At 40.4% G+C, this 18,791-nt stretch overlaps 2 protein-coding genes across 2 annotated transcripts in view; one reads left to right on the plus strand and one right to left on the minus strand.

The window, feature by feature from the left end:
• The window catches only part of cacna2d4a (calcium channel, voltage-dependent, alpha 2/delta subunit 4a), a 118,871-nt gene that overhangs the window by 42,294 nt on the left and 57,786 nt on the right, over nucleotides 1-18,791 (plus strand). The window lies entirely within an intron of this gene.
• Nucleotides 439-18,791, minus strand: part of lrtm2a (leucine-rich repeats and transmembrane domains 2a) — a 31,156-nt gene continuing 12,803 nt past the window's right edge. The window contains exons 3-7 of the mRNA XM_059325720.1: nucleotides 7,886-8,115; nucleotides 6,867-6,992; nucleotides 6,277-6,365; nucleotides 4,688-4,845; nucleotides 439-3,439 (exon numbers count right to left, since the gene is read on the minus strand). Coding sequence (XP_059181703.1) covers nucleotides 2,913-3,439; nucleotides 4,688-4,845; nucleotides 6,277-6,365; nucleotides 6,867-6,992; nucleotides 7,886-8,115 — 1,130 coding nt within the window. The 3' untranslated portion in view covers nucleotides 439-2,912. The remainder of the gene's footprint in view (nucleotides 3,440-4,687; nucleotides 4,846-6,276; nucleotides 6,366-6,866; nucleotides 6,993-7,885; nucleotides 8,116-18,791) is intronic.

Below are 18,791 nucleotides of genomic sequence, written 5' to 3' on the forward strand. Positions count from 1 at the left end.
TCACTGTTGACGGATGAAGTAGTGTAATGTTAATAAATGCAGTAAAATGTAAGTGCAAGGAGATCTGGGTTGGCGGTGAAGAGTGTCTCTCTTTCGCTAATGCTTTTTCCATTTGGAAGGGTTTCCATAACTTCAACAAAACAAGAAACGATTGAAAAATGTTGCAACCCAACGACTTGTAGGTGCAAAATCTTTGTCTGTTGACATTTTGACAACTAGAATACACAAAATATGTTTCTCCCTGATCCATAAATTCAAATTAAGCTGCATAATGAAAATGTATTTTCACGAGAGAATAGCACTACGTGAAAAAAGTCACTAAAACAGTAAAATATGATCATATGTGACTCCATGTGTCTTTAAGTCTTACTTAAAGTGGTTATCAAATTACAACAGTTTGTAAAGGGGCAACTTTCTGATCCATAATAACATAACATTGAACCCTGCTGTACTTGACGTGTATACTAAATAATGTTTATTTAAATACATTTCAGAGATGAGGAAGCGGTACAGGGCCCTTTTCACTCTCAATGGCCAAACTCTTTCTATACCTCTTGCAGAAACTTTATCAACTACTAAACACAAATAAATGAACACGACAAATAAACAAACATTACAGAGATATTAAAACCTAAAACAAAACATAGAAGTCATCAACACAACAAAAGACATACATTATGAATTGATACAGAAAACCATGAACAGTTACGTCAAAAAACATTTGGGGGATTTCTGGGCCAACACACCATATTAGAGACGAATATAATAATATTTATCTGCATCATACCCGGGTATAAGATAACACACTATTAATATATGTTTATTTCCAGCCAATTAAAAATTGATAGGGAACAATAGTTCTACTAGAGGGGAGCAATATGCAATGAAAGCCAGATTTTTGAGATTTCACTGAAGACACAAATGTTCTATACTGCGATAAAAATGCGAAAGTTTACATAAATATTTAATGGCATGATTAAGGAAAAAACACCATGTAAAGCAAACAAACTAACCTTTTTTTGTGGATGCATTAAGAAAGATTGTGATGATTACTAAGTTTAAAACAGAAGGACTCTTTGGTGGCGACAAAATGTTATGGTGAAACAACTTCCATTGCATATTGCTGGCTTTGAGGAAAAATATGACAACGATATGGGAGAAGGAACGAATGAAAGGAAAAGAAGGAGGTGGAAGTCTTTAAGGAAGTGTGAAATACTTTCCATAAATAGCACTGGATGGAAAGATGGATGGTGAGATAAAAGGATGGGGAGGAGGGGGAAAAATAGCAGCGTCTTTTTGTTTAATCCCTTGTTCGTTTTAATCCCTCTGGGCAAATCGTCCATTTTAGAAAGAAAGAAAGGGATGGGAGGAGGGAGAGGGAGGCCAGAGGGGATCTGATTAAGGGAAATAAAGTGCAGGATTCTGAAGTTTGTAGTCCTTAGATGAAGTTTTGTAGTCCTTGCCAGGAGAAAGGGTTCTCTGAGATAGTGTTTCCATGCCATAGTAGCAAACATTCACCTCTGAGGGGTGAAATCAGTCAGAAAATGAGCTCTGAACAAAGAATATTTGTTTTAAAGCAAAGTCTGTGGTCCTTTAATTCTCAATATCTTCATTCAAACCGTTGTGATACTGTTCTGAACCACCACAGCTAAAAGTGTAGTCCAAGTAATAGCAGAAAATGAGTTTGACTGCTTTTCACCACCATAAGAGGCTTTTGATCAGTCCAGATAGTTATCATAATCATTTAACAAGCATCAAGCAAGCCAAAGCCTTATTCCAAGCAAAATGTGACAAATACAGCAAATTCAAATTCCAGTTTAAATGGTTTGTTCCCCTTTGAACTGATTGAATCTCATACACAGCTCCAGTCTGTGACACGTGGAGGATGTTATTGATCCAGAGAAGATCCAGAGAGAAACACATCTCTACCAAATAGAGGAGTATGTCTAATCATTGTCTCCGTCCTGACCCGTGTATTTGAAAGGTCTAGCCATCCATGAATGATCGTTTTGTCAATCCAAGTGGTTTCCTGTTCAATATGCAACATCCCTAACAAGTCTCAAGAGAGACGAGACTCTGGAGACCCTATAATCTATATGTATTCCCAGTTCTCTCTGCAACAATGCACTAGAGAGGCGTTGATTATATAAATGACATCTCTTTGTGTTTATTCATCAAGTTTCCCTCATTTCCACCATGCTTTCCATCACTGGGTGTGTCTTTAGTACTGGGAGGTCAAAGGGAATGTCAGAGGAGCAGTAGGCCAGAAGAGGGTGAAGGGATATGGGTTGGGGTCCAGGTTATTTGGAGGAACTACTGGCATTGGAGAGGTTGATGAGGAGAAAGATGAAAACAAAACTAGAGCAGGACAATACCTAACACTACAACTTCTTCTGATCATTATGAATATTGGTCCGATCCACACCATACATACGGTTAATCCCTGAAAATTCGATCCAGTTTTACAAATACTTACCGACTGTACACGTCTTGTAACAGCTTAATGATATGTTTCATACTAGGGAGAGAACCAAATCATGTTTCTCTCAGCCAATATAATGGTAAATTCAGCAGCAGCCAAGAGCAGCAGTAGGTGGTTGGTAGGCGAGCTGGAGGGATGATTGGTAACAAATACTGCAGTGAGAATGGCTCCAAATGGAAGAGAGAATCAGGGAACAGATAAGGTATGTGTGGAGAGAGGGACAGAGAGGGAGAAGGTTAAAAATAGAAAGAGGACGAAGAAAGGAAGACGAAAAGGTGTCAGTTTGAGAGTCAGAGGGAGAGATACCATAACTGTCTGCGTGCAATAAAGCTCTTCCATCTCTCTCCTCTTTGAGCCCTTTTTTTTAAATTTTCACCCCTTCCAACCTTCACCCTTTGACATGCCAACCCTCCCCCGCCCTGTCACTCCTCTAGGCAACAGAGGAGATCTGTTTCTCCTCCCTATCCTCCCCGTCTGCCTCTCCGTCTCCCATCAGCGGCTGTCTCTTCTTCAGCTCTCTCTGGTACTTGGCCATCAGCGAGGCGTAGATGCAGCCGTAAGCCGCGGCTGCGACCATCATAATGCAAACGATGCCACACACCACGCCGGCGATCACCACCGTGCCAATGGCGCGGCGCACGCTCACTGGTCGATAACGGGCGCGGACGCAATCCGAGGGGGCCTCTCCGCCTCCAGCTCCTCCTCCACCTCCCGTGTTTGAAGAGGAGTCATCACCTGTGTTGCTGTTGTCAGAAATTGGTGTTGCCCCACTGGGGTTAAGAGCGTTCCTGCTGCAGGGAGGACCGCCTCCTTGTCCGGAACGGGAACCCTCGCCTCCTCCGCCGTTTTCATCCTCAAGTTGGAGGCAGTAGTTGAACATTTCCACCGGAACGCCACGGATGTCTCGCCCACGCAGGTCCTTTGGTAGCGTACACTCCACCGCGTCCACCTTCCCCCCTGAAGGAGAGAGAGAGAAGTGCAGAGACAGGAGGACAGGGAGAGGTCATTTATAAAATGCCTTATGCCTGTAAAGCGCTTCCAATTAACCGAGAGATGGGAAAGATAGGGAGTGGGGTGGTTGTGCCAACACTAGGATGAGTCATACATCACTTAACACACACACAGAGTTTGCTGTGCCCTCTACACTAAGTTGGAGATAGCCTCAACTAAGCCCTTCTATAATTCATGAGATGACATGCCTAGCTTCGGTAGAGCTGTGTGTGGAACAGGGAAATATCTGAGTCACTAATTCCCACATGTAGCAGGAGGGCGGGGGATCTATTTTGTTATCATCACATGCTGCATTCCTCTCTGCACATAGTACTCGTCCCGAGGTCGCGTGTTAGAAAGCCATTGATCTGCGCCCTCAGATCTGTTAAGCAACAACAACAATGAGTAAAGGCGGAGGATAATAGAAAGACAGAATGAGGGAAGTGGTATTTAGCCTCCAGATGCTTTTATCTTCGCCGTTTGACAAAAGAATCCCCTCCGCAAACAGCGCCTGCTCTCCAAATATCTCCAAATATCCCAGCCGCGTGTGCTTGAAGTGGTTTGCCGAAGATAGAAGTCAACACAGGCTGTCACCGAGCATTTCACACTTGTTCGGTGCTTTGTCTTACTTTCTATACACATATCGTGCATCATCTCTACACTTTAAACAGTCATGCTGTCATGTTCAACTACGAAGTGGCTCCTTGTAATTTTCTCTGCTGCTCTGAAGATTATTAAATTATCATGTCTGCCGTGTGTCAGTCTCCGTCTGACTTGTACGGAGCCGAGCTAGGGAGCAGAGCCCAGCAAAGCAGAAGAGAAGAAGACTGAAGCAAAGAGGAGAATGGAGCAGAAGAGATGCTTCATTAGCGGGGCAGCTGAGGCCTGAGGCACTGAGGTGAATGTAGATTTTTACACATGAAGAGAGAGCGGAGAGCAGCTGTGGTTATCTGATGTATTAACAGCCTGCAGAGACACGTGGATAACACACACAGTACACACAATGAGCGTGGCAATGTGCATTCACACACAGTCACAGTTATATGGTGTTGCTAGAAGCACAGGCACACAAATAGAAACACACACCTAGCTATCTCTAAGGTGATCTAGCACTCTCTAGTTTCTGCCTTCTACATCATGCCCTCTTGTTCAATCCCCCAGCTAAAATCAAACGCACCCTTTCAAAGCTCCTGTAACATAAATCAAACATCGTACCTCTGTACAGCAGCCACTCCATCCAGTGTTTAAAATCGCGGAGGTTGCAGTCACATTCCCAGGGGTTGTGTCCCAGTTCCAGGTGTTGTAGGTTGGCAAGTGGCTCAAATGCTGCCCTCTCCAAACCTTGAAGCCTGTTACCCGCTAGAGACAACCACCTAGGAAATAATTAGGATAAAATGCATTTACAAATGAACCTTTTGACACTGATGTAAAAACCAAGCAACCACTACATGTAGTGTACTACCGCTGCTGGGCAATAATAAGCCCATTAAAGGCTGTTATCAGTTGTTATCACTACCATTATACACTGTAAAAAAAGATAAACAATAGCTACTCAATAAAATTGAGGCAAGAGATTGCACGCAATGTTATTAATTAATTCTAACTACGTTACAAGTTGAGTTAATAACAACTTAACAGGAAGTGCCTGTCAATTAAAAACGGACTAAATCTATTGTGTTGGATTCATTCAAAATTCTCTTGATTTAGAATTACATACACATAAAGATTATATTTAATGTGGTCAAAATAAGTAGATTCTATCTCAAACATTTTTATATTAAAGTTACTTAAACAACTGCCTCAAAATCAAGGACGCATTTATATTTAATACATTTTATCAAATATATTAAGTAAAATGAAATGACTACAGAATCATTTATTACATTGTATTGCACCTACCAGTAGGCTAGAAGCATGAGGTTTACGTGCATGACAAGGTTTGTTTTAAGTTAACAAACATCAATGTGATAATTTTATATGTCATGTTGCATACATTTATTAAATTGTGATATGCTGTATATTGTCAGGGAACTGACCTCCAGCCTTTGACCGTTTAACTGGAAGATGGTAATTATATTCATAATGTTAATAATGTGATCTTAAAATATAGCCTAAGACTGTATGTTATCCATTGGTTGGTGGACTACTGTTTTGAGGACTCAAGTTTGGCTTTTTGGCTATTGCCATCTTGGGTTTTTTTGGAGCCATAAACTTTGAATAAAACTTAGGAAAAGGAAAAAAATAAATTAATATTTGAAACAAAAGACGACGCTATTAGCCGACCTAAATGTTACAATTAACTTTCATGAAATAAAAACACACTGTCAGGGTCAAAACAACTATTTAAGTGTACATACTGCCATGTATATGCATTGCTACAGCTCTATCCTGATTGAAAGGCCAAAGTAGAGACTTCTCAATTTCACTGTAGTCACGCCCTAAAGCATGCTCTGCTTTATTGTCTATTTTACTGTAAATGAGAGCATAATTTAATAATGAACACCATGCTGTACTGAAGAAGACATGAATGTAGCCACTGAGACCGTTAACGCATTAAGAAAATGTTTACTGAGGTAATAAATCAAGTGAGAAGTAGGATCATTTTTTCATAGCGTAGCATTCTTGTTGCAACCAGCGAAGTCGCCCCCTGCTGGTCATTAGAAAGAATGCAGGTTTAAGGGACTTCTGCATTGGCTTCACTTTTCAGACCTGGAGGTTACATCCACTTTGTTTATACCCTCTGTTTCTGTTAAGAGAACATTTATTTAAACTTGTCAGTGTACAGCGTGAGTGTTGTTTTCTACCTGAGGCTCTGCAGCTCATCCAGTAGCCCCAGAGGAACAGAGGACAGGCCGTTCAGGGACAGATCCAGACTCTGAAGACCCCCCAAACCCTGTAGCAACAAAACAAGCTCTCTGTTTAGCCATATTCACTCATACAGTACAGCATTTTACATTTCACTGTTCCCCCTAAACTGATATTACTGTATATTATTGGCTTCTTTCGCTTGCCAAGGGGCACAGCCCGCATCACACAACGGGCTAATCTTGTTTAATTTAGGGTCCCAAGAGAAGTCATGACACAAGCTCATCCTGCAGACTGCTTCGCTTCAGATAAAAGTGGATAAAAGTGTTGAGCAAACGGTTTATTACTAATTTACCTCCTGGATGGGATCCCAGTCGGTATATCTGCTTAGGTTGGCTCTACGCCTGTAGAGCCTCACCCAGGAGTTGAAACAGTTTATTAGTAGTGATTTAAGCCCCTTTCTTTATTCCCATGCGGTAGTGTTTTGATTAATTAACTCATCTGATTGTATATCTCAAACAGTACAATGTTCTGTATGATTATCTGCTTGAATAAGGCATTTTCTTGTAGCGGACAGTAAGGTGCGTACCTGAAAGAGTTCTCTGTCCATGACTGTTAGTGAGTTGTTGTGCAGAGTCAGTCTTGTCAGGTTGGACATGTCTCTGAATAATCCAGCTGGTAAATTATCCAGGTAGTTGTTAGAGAGGTCAAGCTCCTAAAACGCAGAAAAAAATGCATTTTTACATACATTTAAGACAACACATAGCTGATTTTCCTATTTAAAATGAACTAAAAATGACAAGTGAAGTGTTCACAATAAAAAGCCTGGGGGAATCTTAAAAAAAATTAAAATAACGGCAACAAAACTTTAAAACACATATATATACTTTTAAATGGCACATTTTTCGTACTCAAGCTTATATGAAAAGCATTGGCAGGATAAGTGTAAAAATCAATGTAACAAGCAGTCAGAATGGAGAACAAACCCTGCTCACAGCAGATAGATGCTCAGCAGCCTGCAAGTAAATTGGCTTTCAGTTCTGCTAATTAGAGAGCTGACCTTTGGGATATATTCCTCACAAGTCCATGCAGTGACATTAAGTTCTGCATATTTTCTTGATGGAAATAATTGAAAACGGATTTTCCCATGTTAATGGTTTAACTGTACATTAAGCATCGGAAGTGAATTGCCCCGGTCCCTTGTATGTGATGTGTTAAATAACAAACAGAAATAGTATTTAAGATGGGAAATAAACAGCAGCCAGTGGTTGTATCTGCTGAGGGTATATTTACTCAGACTTTTATTTTGCAGGTTCAGTAACTACGCATCATTTCCTGTTCGTATTTAAGCTTATATTTTATGTAATACTTGGCTGTGCCTGCAAAACTTTGAAAATGTCAGCTTTTCTTAACTTTTCAGACAGAGAGCAGAGGTTGCCTGCAGTTTTCGAGACTAACCTTACATATCACTTATTGTCCAGGGGGATTTTAAGTGTGCAAGGTCAGTGCAGAAAATATTGCACACGCCATGGTAAACAACAATGCAACAATGTTCAACTGTTAAGCGAAGAAAAGTTTCACTGACAACAACAAAAAACGGATGCAGACCTCCAGAGAGGAGAGGTTAGCGAAGGCAGAGGCTCCCAGCGAGGCGAGCTTGTTGTTGGCTAGCAGGAGGGAGCGGCTTCCCGGAGGCAGGAGGTGAAGGGGCGGTAGGGAGGAGAGACCCCGGCCCCCGCAGTCCACCACCAGAGCGTCTGAGTCGCAGAGACAGGGAGGAGGGCAGGAGGAGGCTGCCGGCAGCAGCGTCGCCAGGAGGCAGAGGACACAGAGGAAGACTTGAGGAGAAGAGAGAGAGAAAACCAACATGATTATTTTTTCAGTGAATTATCTTTTCAGTGTGGAAACCAATCAGGAGGATGTGTACAGAGGGTCTAGGAAGAGAGAAAGTGGACACCGAAAGAGAAATTAATTGAAAGATGGAGTGCTTTTTAAATGGAAATTATAATTAGGAATCAGTTTGTCATTTGTTCTGTTAGACACTTGGTAAACAGAGCTGTCTCTATCAGTCAGTTTATTGCAGTATCTTTTAGATGCCTGTTGGAGGATAGAAACCAGAACCACTTGTCTAAAATGTGCAAAAAAAAAGAGTCTCATTCTGACTGTTTCTCTAATCAAAAATTGATAATACTGTTTTTGCGAACACATCCAAAAGAAGATTTCTACTTTGAAAACTAAAAAAAAACAACCCTTAAGCCTTGTTTTGCCCTGAAAGATTACAGCAGAATCAAAACATGTCCAGACGAGGCATATTAATTCTTCATCTGTGTGTGTGTCCAGCCTACTCGGCTAGTATATCCATGGCAGCACTCTATTCACAAAGCCATCTCTGTCAAAAGAAAAAAGGCTCAGCTTGTGTGTTTGTGTTTATGAGCTTGTCTGGCTTTGTCTTTGTGTGTATATTTATGTGTATCTCACACAAGTCTGAGTGACACTCATGAGGGAAATCCCTTCTGTTTTATTTCATTTTGGACTCATTGTTTTCCTACAGACTTCATCATTTCCACTCATAATCTCTGCTTCTTTCTCTCGTTCCCTCTTTCAATCCCTTTCAAGTTTTTGTGCCTGTCATTTTTTTTCGCTCCCTTTCTGTCTTTATTTGTTTCTATCAAGTCGGGCTTTTTCATTCATTCCTTTTCATATTCATTTGTTTCTCTCTGTCTGTCTGTGCATCCGTCTGTCCCTCTCTCCACTCTGTAATTCTCTCTCCGCCCACTTGAGTGTCTTTATCTTTCTCATTCTCTTTCACTCCGAGCCTCTCGGCGCTGCTCTGTATTCCCTCAGTGTCTCGTTACAGTGGCTGACTTTGTTTCCATCCCATGGTTTATCAGCACGACTTATGCGTTATCACTCCGTGTATGTGTGAGTGTGTGTGGGCATATGCTTTTTGCGCCTGTGTGTGCGTGTTTATTAAGCGCCAACAAAGCGTGATATTAAGAAAATGACTTTGTCTAAACTCTAGACACACACGCAGCACTTTTAACTTCCTGACAAGACTCTTTGCTTCACCAGCAGATTTCATCACTTGCATCATCTGCATATTATTAGCATCTATTTCTCAGCATGCCATTGCCTTTTGTCACACTATGTCTCACCCGCTCCCTGTTGTTGTGTCGTCTCTCTCTCTGTTAGTCCATCTGTTTTGCTTTCTTTCTCATTTTCTCTCTCCTTCCTCTCACATTCAAGACTTCATATGCCTTTCACCATATTCACCATATTGACTCAGAGAGTGATGAAACTCTCTGAAATAGCCCTTTAGTGGCCACTCCACATCGTGATATACTTTACAAAACAAACGAGGTGTGAGACGTGATGATGAGGATCAGAATATCGGAAGATATGAATGATAATGCGTAAAGACATTCATCTCATTCTTCTAAAGTAACTTGACTCTCCTCAGGGCCTCTGTATCTCACCACTTATAAAATATGAAGCTTGTAATGTCGCAGTGAGAAAGCGAGTTGGGAGGATGCTTTATATCTCCCATTAAAATCATGTTTTATTCCCTTTTAAACTGCTCATAAATAGACTTCCAGAAAGTAGGAAATTACAGTTTCACCACTAGATAGACAGTGAACTTAATTAATGATGAATGATGAGTAAAACTGAATGATTTGAGAGAAATTTCCAGGGTTACTGAATGATTTATAACCTCTTCAAGCTCATCAAAACATTTTTAAAGGAATAGTGTGATATTTGGGGAATTATGCAGCTACCCAGAAGCCAGTTATGAATCAAGGAAAATGTCTGATTCCAGGAAATGACGGCATATAACCTCCCTAATGCCACATGCTGTTGTTTTTTATTTTTTGTAGGGATTAAAGGAGCATTATGAAACATTTTTAACAATTAAGCCTAAAGTGAGGTTACATTTTAGTCCTTTGTCACTGTGTTAATGGTTCATTTTTCTCTTGATATGCCAAATCTATGTACTCCCTATCAGAGTATTTGGACATCAAAATCCCTTCACCAAATGTTTGATGACTCATCCTGCAATCAGGGGTTTTAAAAAAAGTAAATCCAATCAAATGAGACTTTGGGCAACTAGCACGGCACACAAGTCATACAAAACACTAGTGTGTTTGTGAGTCATAGTAGTTGTAGCAGTAGTCAAATACATTTCCCAAAATGATTAACGACTCCTTAATAATGTGAGTCGTGCAACTATTTCTTTACAACTGCAATTTAGATTAAAATACATAGAATTGGAAGGCCTAAAAAAAATATATATGCATCCTAACTCCCCAGGGTAATAATGAGTATTTCTTTTTAACAGCAAATGTGCCAATACAAAACGTCTGTGTGAAGAATTAATATTTAGAGGGTAATTTAATTTTATATGTATGTACCTGGAACTTTAAAGTTTCCATGGGCAGTAGACATTTTATTACATAGCACTTTGGTGAAACCTCAGAAAACGACAGTGAATAGTCTAGTGAATACACACTGCCAATTGTGTAGAAAAAGCTTTTTTTTCTCCTCAGACAGCTTTTACCTGCCAGACAGAACACGACCTCCCTCAACCAGAACACTGCCCCATTTTGCATTCTGTTACAAGGACTGTGTCCTTGTAAGAGAGTTCAGTGTGTGACCTATCAGCCCTTGTTCCTGTAGCCATTATCCTCTCAGTTCCATCCAGCAGTATAATCCTAATCTCTGGGAAAATTAACGCCACTTCATAAATGGATGAATGGAGAGATTTTGAAGTATCCTGAAGTGCCCGGTGCATTCTTACATTGTGATGGAAATACTTCAGACAGGACAATCTTTCGCTGCAGAAGCTCTTGTAGGATTCTGGAAGAATTTCGCTGCACAGTGGCTGCAAATTCCCCAGAACAGGTTTAAAAAAGGTACAGTAGTGCAGGAGATTTGTGAGGACAGTGTAGCTCAGAGGTAGAAGCACTGTTATACAACTGAAGGAGTGAGTGAAAGAGAGAGAAAAACTATGTATAATTTGCTGCTTCTCCCTCGTATCATGTCAAATTTCAAATTGCGGTCATCTTTGTGCACCTTTCATCTCTCTCAGCCTGCAATATGGGCTTTATTTTGCCAAGGTATTCTTTTTTTCTCCTTTCACTTTTCCTTCCCTCTCTCCTCACCACAGCCCCTCTCCTCTCTTCTCCTTCTCTTACTGTACGTTATAACTCCCCCTCACCCCCTCCCTCCCTCCCTCCCTCTGTGCTGAAGCCTATCTTCCAACATTTATGAGTGGTTTTAGCTGCTCTCGTGGAGGAGGTAGTTGTTGTTTTGGCTTATTTTAGCTGCTCCAAATCCTCTCTGCTGTAGCGCTCCATGCAGCCAAACCAGAAAGAAAACATTCAGCCACAGTCAGAGGAAGATAGGGAGGTTCAGTCCAAATAAGTTTAAGTGGTTCTGTGCAGTTTAATTCAGTCCAAACAGACTTCAGACTGAATCTTTTATAAGAATCCCCAAACACATACCGTAAAAGTGCTGACAATTTGGGCAAATGTAGGTTGGCAAGGCTTTCAGCGATGGGAAACAGACTGAGACACGGCATTAAAATGCAACACGATGTTCCTGTTTGATTGAAGCAAGACTTCTGAGGCAACTCTGAGAGCAGTATTGCCCAGTAGACTCCCAACACCCCCACCGAGTAGTTAGAAGAGACAGTTTTAAAAAAATGTATAGCAGATCAATATTGATTATTCTTCTGATGTACACACACAAAGCTACATCAAATCAAATCAAATCAAATCAAATCAAATAGTCTTTATTGTCATTATATAGTTCACTATACAACGAAATTGAAAGTGCCACTGCACTACATAAACACCTTCACTTTTTTTTTAATCACTGTTAATGTTATTTTTACTATTTTTCCCCTTCATAGGCACATGAAGAGTCATATGACTACTGTAAATGTGGTGATGTTTGAGAGCGTCTCCTAGGCGATGCCGCTTGACAACTCTGGGGCCTCAGCTGTCTGTAAGTTTATACCCAGGGGCCCCTGGGTGACACTGGACCCAGCTATGATGTCACCACCAGAGGCACCTCCGTTACTAAGCCCAGTTGCACATTACCAGAGGCCAAGTTGTTTTCCATGCAAGCGACAGACTCGCTGCTATCTTATTACTAGGATGACCAGCTGTCCTCTGTGCAACAGGCTCACTAGCCTGTATGCCTCAACTCTTAAATGGTTCACATGGTCCCCCTCTGTGCAGGACTCAGAGGGTTTTGATTTGACTCCTGTGACTAGGGGTACAAGCTACAATACCTAATATACCTTAACTCATATATAGATAACAACCCCTAAATGTCCTCAGTGAGAATTGTTGTCTTGCATAAAAAACATGCAGTCAACATTAGTGCTCAAATGAGTAACTGATTAATATAATATAAATCATTTTTGCTTTTATCATCTCAAACGTATAGATAACAAGCAATTCGAAGACATGACTTTGGGCTTAGGAACATTGTGTTGAGTGTTTTCACTGTTTTCAGACTTTTTTTAAACAAAACTATTCATTGACGAAATAATATTGAACAGTCAAGTCCAGTCCATTTCAGTGAGTTTGTAAACTTTTCCCTCGGTTTTGTTACGGTTAAATTATTGGTTAGATGTGTCTAGGAAGGGAGCAAGAAAATAAATAGTGGAAGAAATTTCTGTTTTCTATGAGAGAAACATTGCTAAGCAATTCTCCATCTAGCTGCTACAATGTGTGTGTGCTGCTACATCCCAGAATGCAAAGCACACCTGGCTACAGGAGCTGTTTTTGCTGAGTCTCATCAAGGTTGGATCCCAATCCCATTGCAAACACACTGCTGCACACTTCATTGGTAACTGATCCAGTCGTTTTGTTTTGTTCTGCACCTGAGTGTAAATGTTGTGTTCACACCTGCCAAAACCATCCACACCGAGGGGGAAACTCTTACTTTGACTGATCTGAACTAAATAAGGCATCTGTGAAAATGCCCGGTCAGCTTTTATTGTAGAATTTTGAATATTTTAGGGGCAGTGTAATTCAAAATGTTGTGAATACAATAAAGAGTGATTAAAATCAAGAGCAAATCTGAAATACATGTAGCTGCCATCAGGTACGTGCATGCATCCACATACTTTTTTAATCGTCATACCAAGCGTATATAAAGACTACATAGAGAGGAACGAAAGTGCGTTCTCAGGACCAAAGTACAAGAGTGTAATAATAAATGACATGCCTAAGAAACACGGAATTAAAACCAAGACAAAATATGATTATCAAATAATAAAAGCAGTGACCTCCATGCCAAAGTTCAGCTTCCCAGGATGAAAAAACTGTCCGCCAAAGGGTGGGGAATATTTTGGGTCTGAACAAGCAACAAAACAAGCTATGGATCTGATGGTTTCAGCTAAAAAGGCAAACATATATAAACTGTTCTCCAGTTAGTGTTCCCCAAGATCATCTGGTACCTTTTGTCAGAGCAATAATGTTGACAGCTTATAATATATATTTATACTTATATATTGCACGCCTTGAAACCTTGAAGATATTTGAGTAAGCGATGACAAGAGAAACTATGGATATGTGATAATGCCTTCACCTGTTTGAGTAACAGAGACCACTGTAAGGAGGACGAAGCATCTTAGAAATGATAATTTGTCGTATCTGGTGTGTAATCTCTCGTCTATAACATCTCAACACACTCAGTATAGCCTGTCCTTCTGCAGCAACACCGTCTGAGTCATTTGTCAGAGGCTGTTACATGTCTGATCGCCACCGTAACCCGAGACCTCATTTAGTTGGCAGATGGAAAATAGCCAGCGAGTTCACAGCATGTGCTCACCCCCAATGTTTGTGTGTGTTTGACTATCTGTACACAGTCTACACTCTCACTACATGTAAGGCTTTTCAAGGCTCGGTATAAGAGCTATAAAAGAATACACAACACTCACACACATATAATATCAAGGTCCCAGCAGCACTACCGCATTATTTCAACATTGACAAGGTAATGCTGTGTTACCGTGGCAACCAAGTGCTATAGAGGACAGTAAAAGGAAAAAAGGAGGCAAGGGGAGAGAAGTTTCTGTTTCACATGAAATTCCATCATTTAACCCACATTATCTCTTTTCTCTCATGCACGCAACCTTTCTCACACAACCTCGCAGGCACTTAATCGCTTACTCACACACACAGGAAGTCATGGTCTCACACACACACACACACACACACTGACAGCAGTTGAGGATAAGCAGGAACAGGGTGTAGGGGTTTAGGCTGTACTCCTGCTGACAGTGTGATGAGGAGAGGAGAAATTGTAGGAGTCCTTCTCCAAAATCTTGTTTTTTATACTTTATTTCTTAGCCCCTATGGGATTACTTCAAATGTCTCTCTATTTCTGTCTGTCTCCCCTCTCTGTTTACTCCCATCCTCCATTTCTATCCCACCTACTCCCTCTTTCTGTCTCCCCTGTCCAATTCTCCCGTGATGAATTCCACATCGGTAAGACAGAATCATTATTTTGACTTTGGAGGGGAAATGTAGGCTGATCTGCCTCTCTAATTCACGCTATCTGTTTCAATTTGTTGTGACACACACTCACAAAAGCATTGCCCATGGGAGAGTATGACATGCAGTGACATTGTTTTTTGGATGGTGGCTATTAATTAGCTGCAGTGATAGGTAAAGGACGAAAAAGAAGGAGAAAGGGACAAATGGGAAAAAAGTGAAGGGAGATAAATTATCAGTAAAGCATAATTTGAGGCCAGTTTCAGCAACATATTTCACTGCAATGCCATGTCTTTGATGGATGTGGCATTGCTTTTGTACTGACCACTCAACTGGGCCGCAGTCCAAGGCTGAATATACTCAGAATTGGGAGAGAAGATGAAGGATGCTCGGCTTTGGTTGTCACATCCGCATCAGTGCGACTAGAATAGAATAGAGTCTGCCTTGGATGTGTGACAAGTCGTAATGTATGCCCACTCATTCCTGAGAAGGGATGGACAGATTGGTATTGATCCAAAGCACGCACACGCACACACACACACACACACATACACACAGTATTGTGAGAGACAGTTGTCATGTTGTGATTTTAATGTTTCCTGAGTTTATAGTTGGTTATTTTGTAGATAGATAGATAGATGGATAGATGGATAGATAGATAGATGGATAGATAGATAGATAGATAGATAGATAGATAGATAGATAGATAGATAGATAGATAGATAGATAGATAGATAGATAGATAGATAGATAGATAGATAGATAGATGGATATATAGATAGATCGATGGATAGATAGATAGATGGATAGATGGATAGATGGATAGATGGATAGATAGATAGATAGATAGATAGATAGATGGATAGATAGATAGATAGATAGATAGATAGATAGATAGATAGATAGATAGATGAAGTAGTAGCTCAAATCCTAATATTAGACTTGGTTGTACAGTGCTTGAGATCTCTTATCTTGCTAATTGGATGCCCTTTTCAGAGGCGTGTGCAGTGTTCACAAAGACAAATCGAGCACATCTCAAATGGCTATATTATCCAGGACCATTACCAGCAATTTTCTCTGATTACTTGGTGAGTAAAGTACTGTTTTTTTTTCTCTCTCAGAGCAATGGGCACTGCTAGCTTATCAGCCTCACGCTGGATCCTTACTGGACTTGTTTGGAGTGTAATGCTATATCAGTATCGCTCTGCAAGTGGTGAACTGGAGTGGTGCTGTTTGTGGTGCAGAGGATTATCCAGATGTATCCCTGCCAATGTCCTTTGAAAGTGGGCCAGTGCCACGTATTTATGTGTTTCATCTGGCACATTCTTGTTGTACCTGCACCAAACTAAACTGTGGTCAAAAGAGAAGTGAAGATAAACATGATTGCAGACACATGCATGCAGCTGGAGCGAGTTCAAGGTCAGTTGTAACAAGCTTCTAATTCCTAAATGCAGATAGTATCCAAGCTGACATACAATCACCACCACAACAATAAACGTTAATCCTAGATCACAGATATTACAAACCACCACCACAAACGAGGTCAGGGTTCAAAACAACAGTGCCCTGATAGAAGGTATATTTCTGTGTTATTAGAAGGATAATGCTACAGACCAGGGGTCTTTAATGTTTTTCAGGACCTCTTGGAAGATATAGAAATGGAGCAGGCATCCCCTTCTACATATTTTTATTATAAAACTGTATTGCATATTAAACTGAAAACACAATAACAAGTAGGCCGGCCAATAGTGCCATGTATAAACATATCTTTTTTATGCTGCACACAATACTAAACCATTAAAATTGTGGCTCACAAGAATATCAGTTTAGATAATAATGCAGTTAAATGGCCAATATGTTTCTATTATCAATGTTGTGTCAAATAAACAGTTTTTTTGTTGTCGTTAGTTTGTTTAGTTCGTTTTTTGTATGAAAAAATGGATTTATCTTTGCTAAAAAATGTGTTGGATCACAGTAGCTGAAGTCCCCCCAAAGCTGAGGTCTGCTGAAAACCCAGGCTAAACACTGCTGTAGGAGAGAGAACAAAAAAAATAACTGTTTGTGGTTTGTGCTGGCTCCCTCAATGGAGAGCCTTTGTTGTTTAAAGGTTGACTCCAGTGTGAGTACCTGTTGTGATCCCTACTTCTCCAAATAACTTTCAATTACATTAAAATGGCTATTGATTACATACTTGAAATCGCCAGATGCTTTGGATAGTTTGCCAACAAGCTGTCATTCCAGTTTCTATTTAACTCCGAGTCTCATGTAACACGAAGGGATCAGGCTCCACTCCAAACCTAATGCTACACACACACACACACACACACACACACACACACTTTGTCACATTGCTGTGGCTTTATGCCAAACCCAACATCCCTGCAGGGTTGCAAAGTGCCACCAGCTACTAACCCCCCAGTGATGAATTTGTTTTGTTGGTACCTTCCCACAGCTGACCGATATCTTTAAAGAGTTCATGTCAAACTAACTTCTTAAAAGTGGAATGTATCTAAAATATTCAACAGCGTGATTATTTTTTTCTGCTGCTGCAGGCGGGCAAAAGTTTAGTTCTGTCTGCGTAGCTCTACGTGGCTCTGTTCCAAACCTTATGGCACTCCGTTAGTCACTGCACCGCTTTACAGCTGTACTCTAAGCATAATGCTCCAACCTTAGTCATTGTGTTATGGCTCCACTCCAAAATCAGAAATGTTTTAACTCGGTTCAAAGCCAAATCCTCGCCCACATTACCCTCTCTCTCTGTCACTTTCTCTGTCACTCTTTAGATTATGTGGTCAGTTAATCTGCTGGCTTTGTTTGGAACTGCAACAAGGTGCATAAACACACACACACACACACACACACACACACACACACACACACTTACACACACATCGCAACCAGATAAGCTGGAGTGTGTGTTTATGTGTGAATAGGAATGAAGTCTGCCTGCTTATGTGTGCAAATGTGTGTGTGTTGTGTCAGATGAGACAGTCTGCTGGGATCGTGAAGGCCCGGAGGCACCATATGGTCTCCGTGTCGCTCATAGACCTCTCTGTTCTCCTCTCTTGCTCTCCTCCTTCATCCTTTCTTTTCCTCACTGTCTTCTCTCTTTCACTACGCCCCTTTGATCTCGCAAATATCCTCCTCCTCCTTTCCACTTCCTACTGTTTCCATCTTTTTTTCTCGCTTCCTCTGTCTCACTCTTTCTGTCACTCACACTTTGTATTCTCACCCTCTGCTTTGCACTTAAAAGCTCTTATTGTCTTTTTCTGTGTTACGTCATTCTTCTAAAGTCTTTTAACTCTGTCATCTTCTCTTCTTTTAAGTTTCTGATGTTTTGCTTCCACTTTGTATGAGTTTCTATAAACTGAAAGAAGATTGAAACTCATCCAAAGAATCACTGTTTTATAAAATTCTGTCCTTATGAAAATGGAAAAAACACAACTGAAGTGTAGTCCAGAGCATACAAAATGAACAGGCGGTGATATACCCAATCTCACAACAGAAAGAAGATGATGCTGGCCAATCAGAAGTCTGAAAAAACATTACAAACACTACATTTAAAAACATACCCCTATATGTTTGGGCTAAACATAAGTGGCACAGAAACTGAACTACAGTATGAGTATCTCTATTCCATCTATCTCCATTTGTTTTGTGAATTTGCATTAATTAAATAAACCTGAATTAAAGTGAGATTCTTTCCTGAAGAACATGGCCATTTTTTCCTGATTTATAAAACCACCTACCTTACGATAAAACCACTGAGCTAATATATGTGTTTTAGTGACAAAGAAAGGCTGCAACAATCTGAAATATAAATGCATTTATTGATCATTTGGTACAATTTATTTTTTTACTTTGAGACAGAACAATTTAAAAATTGGCTTTGAACGCTCAAAAACACCCATAAAGTATCCTCCACAACCTTTGAGGAATGTAATATCACTTTCTGTCTCATGCAGGTTACAGTGTTTCATCATAGTTTTCTGGCCATTAGTTGA

This window comes from Centropristis striata, chromosome 22, assembly GCF_030273125.1.
Source record: "Centropristis striata isolate RG_2023a ecotype Rhode Island chromosome 22, C.striata_1.0, whole genome shotgun sequence".
In the NCBI taxonomy this organism is placed as follows: domain Eukaryota; kingdom Metazoa; phylum Chordata; class Actinopteri; order Perciformes; family Serranidae; genus Centropristis; species Centropristis striata.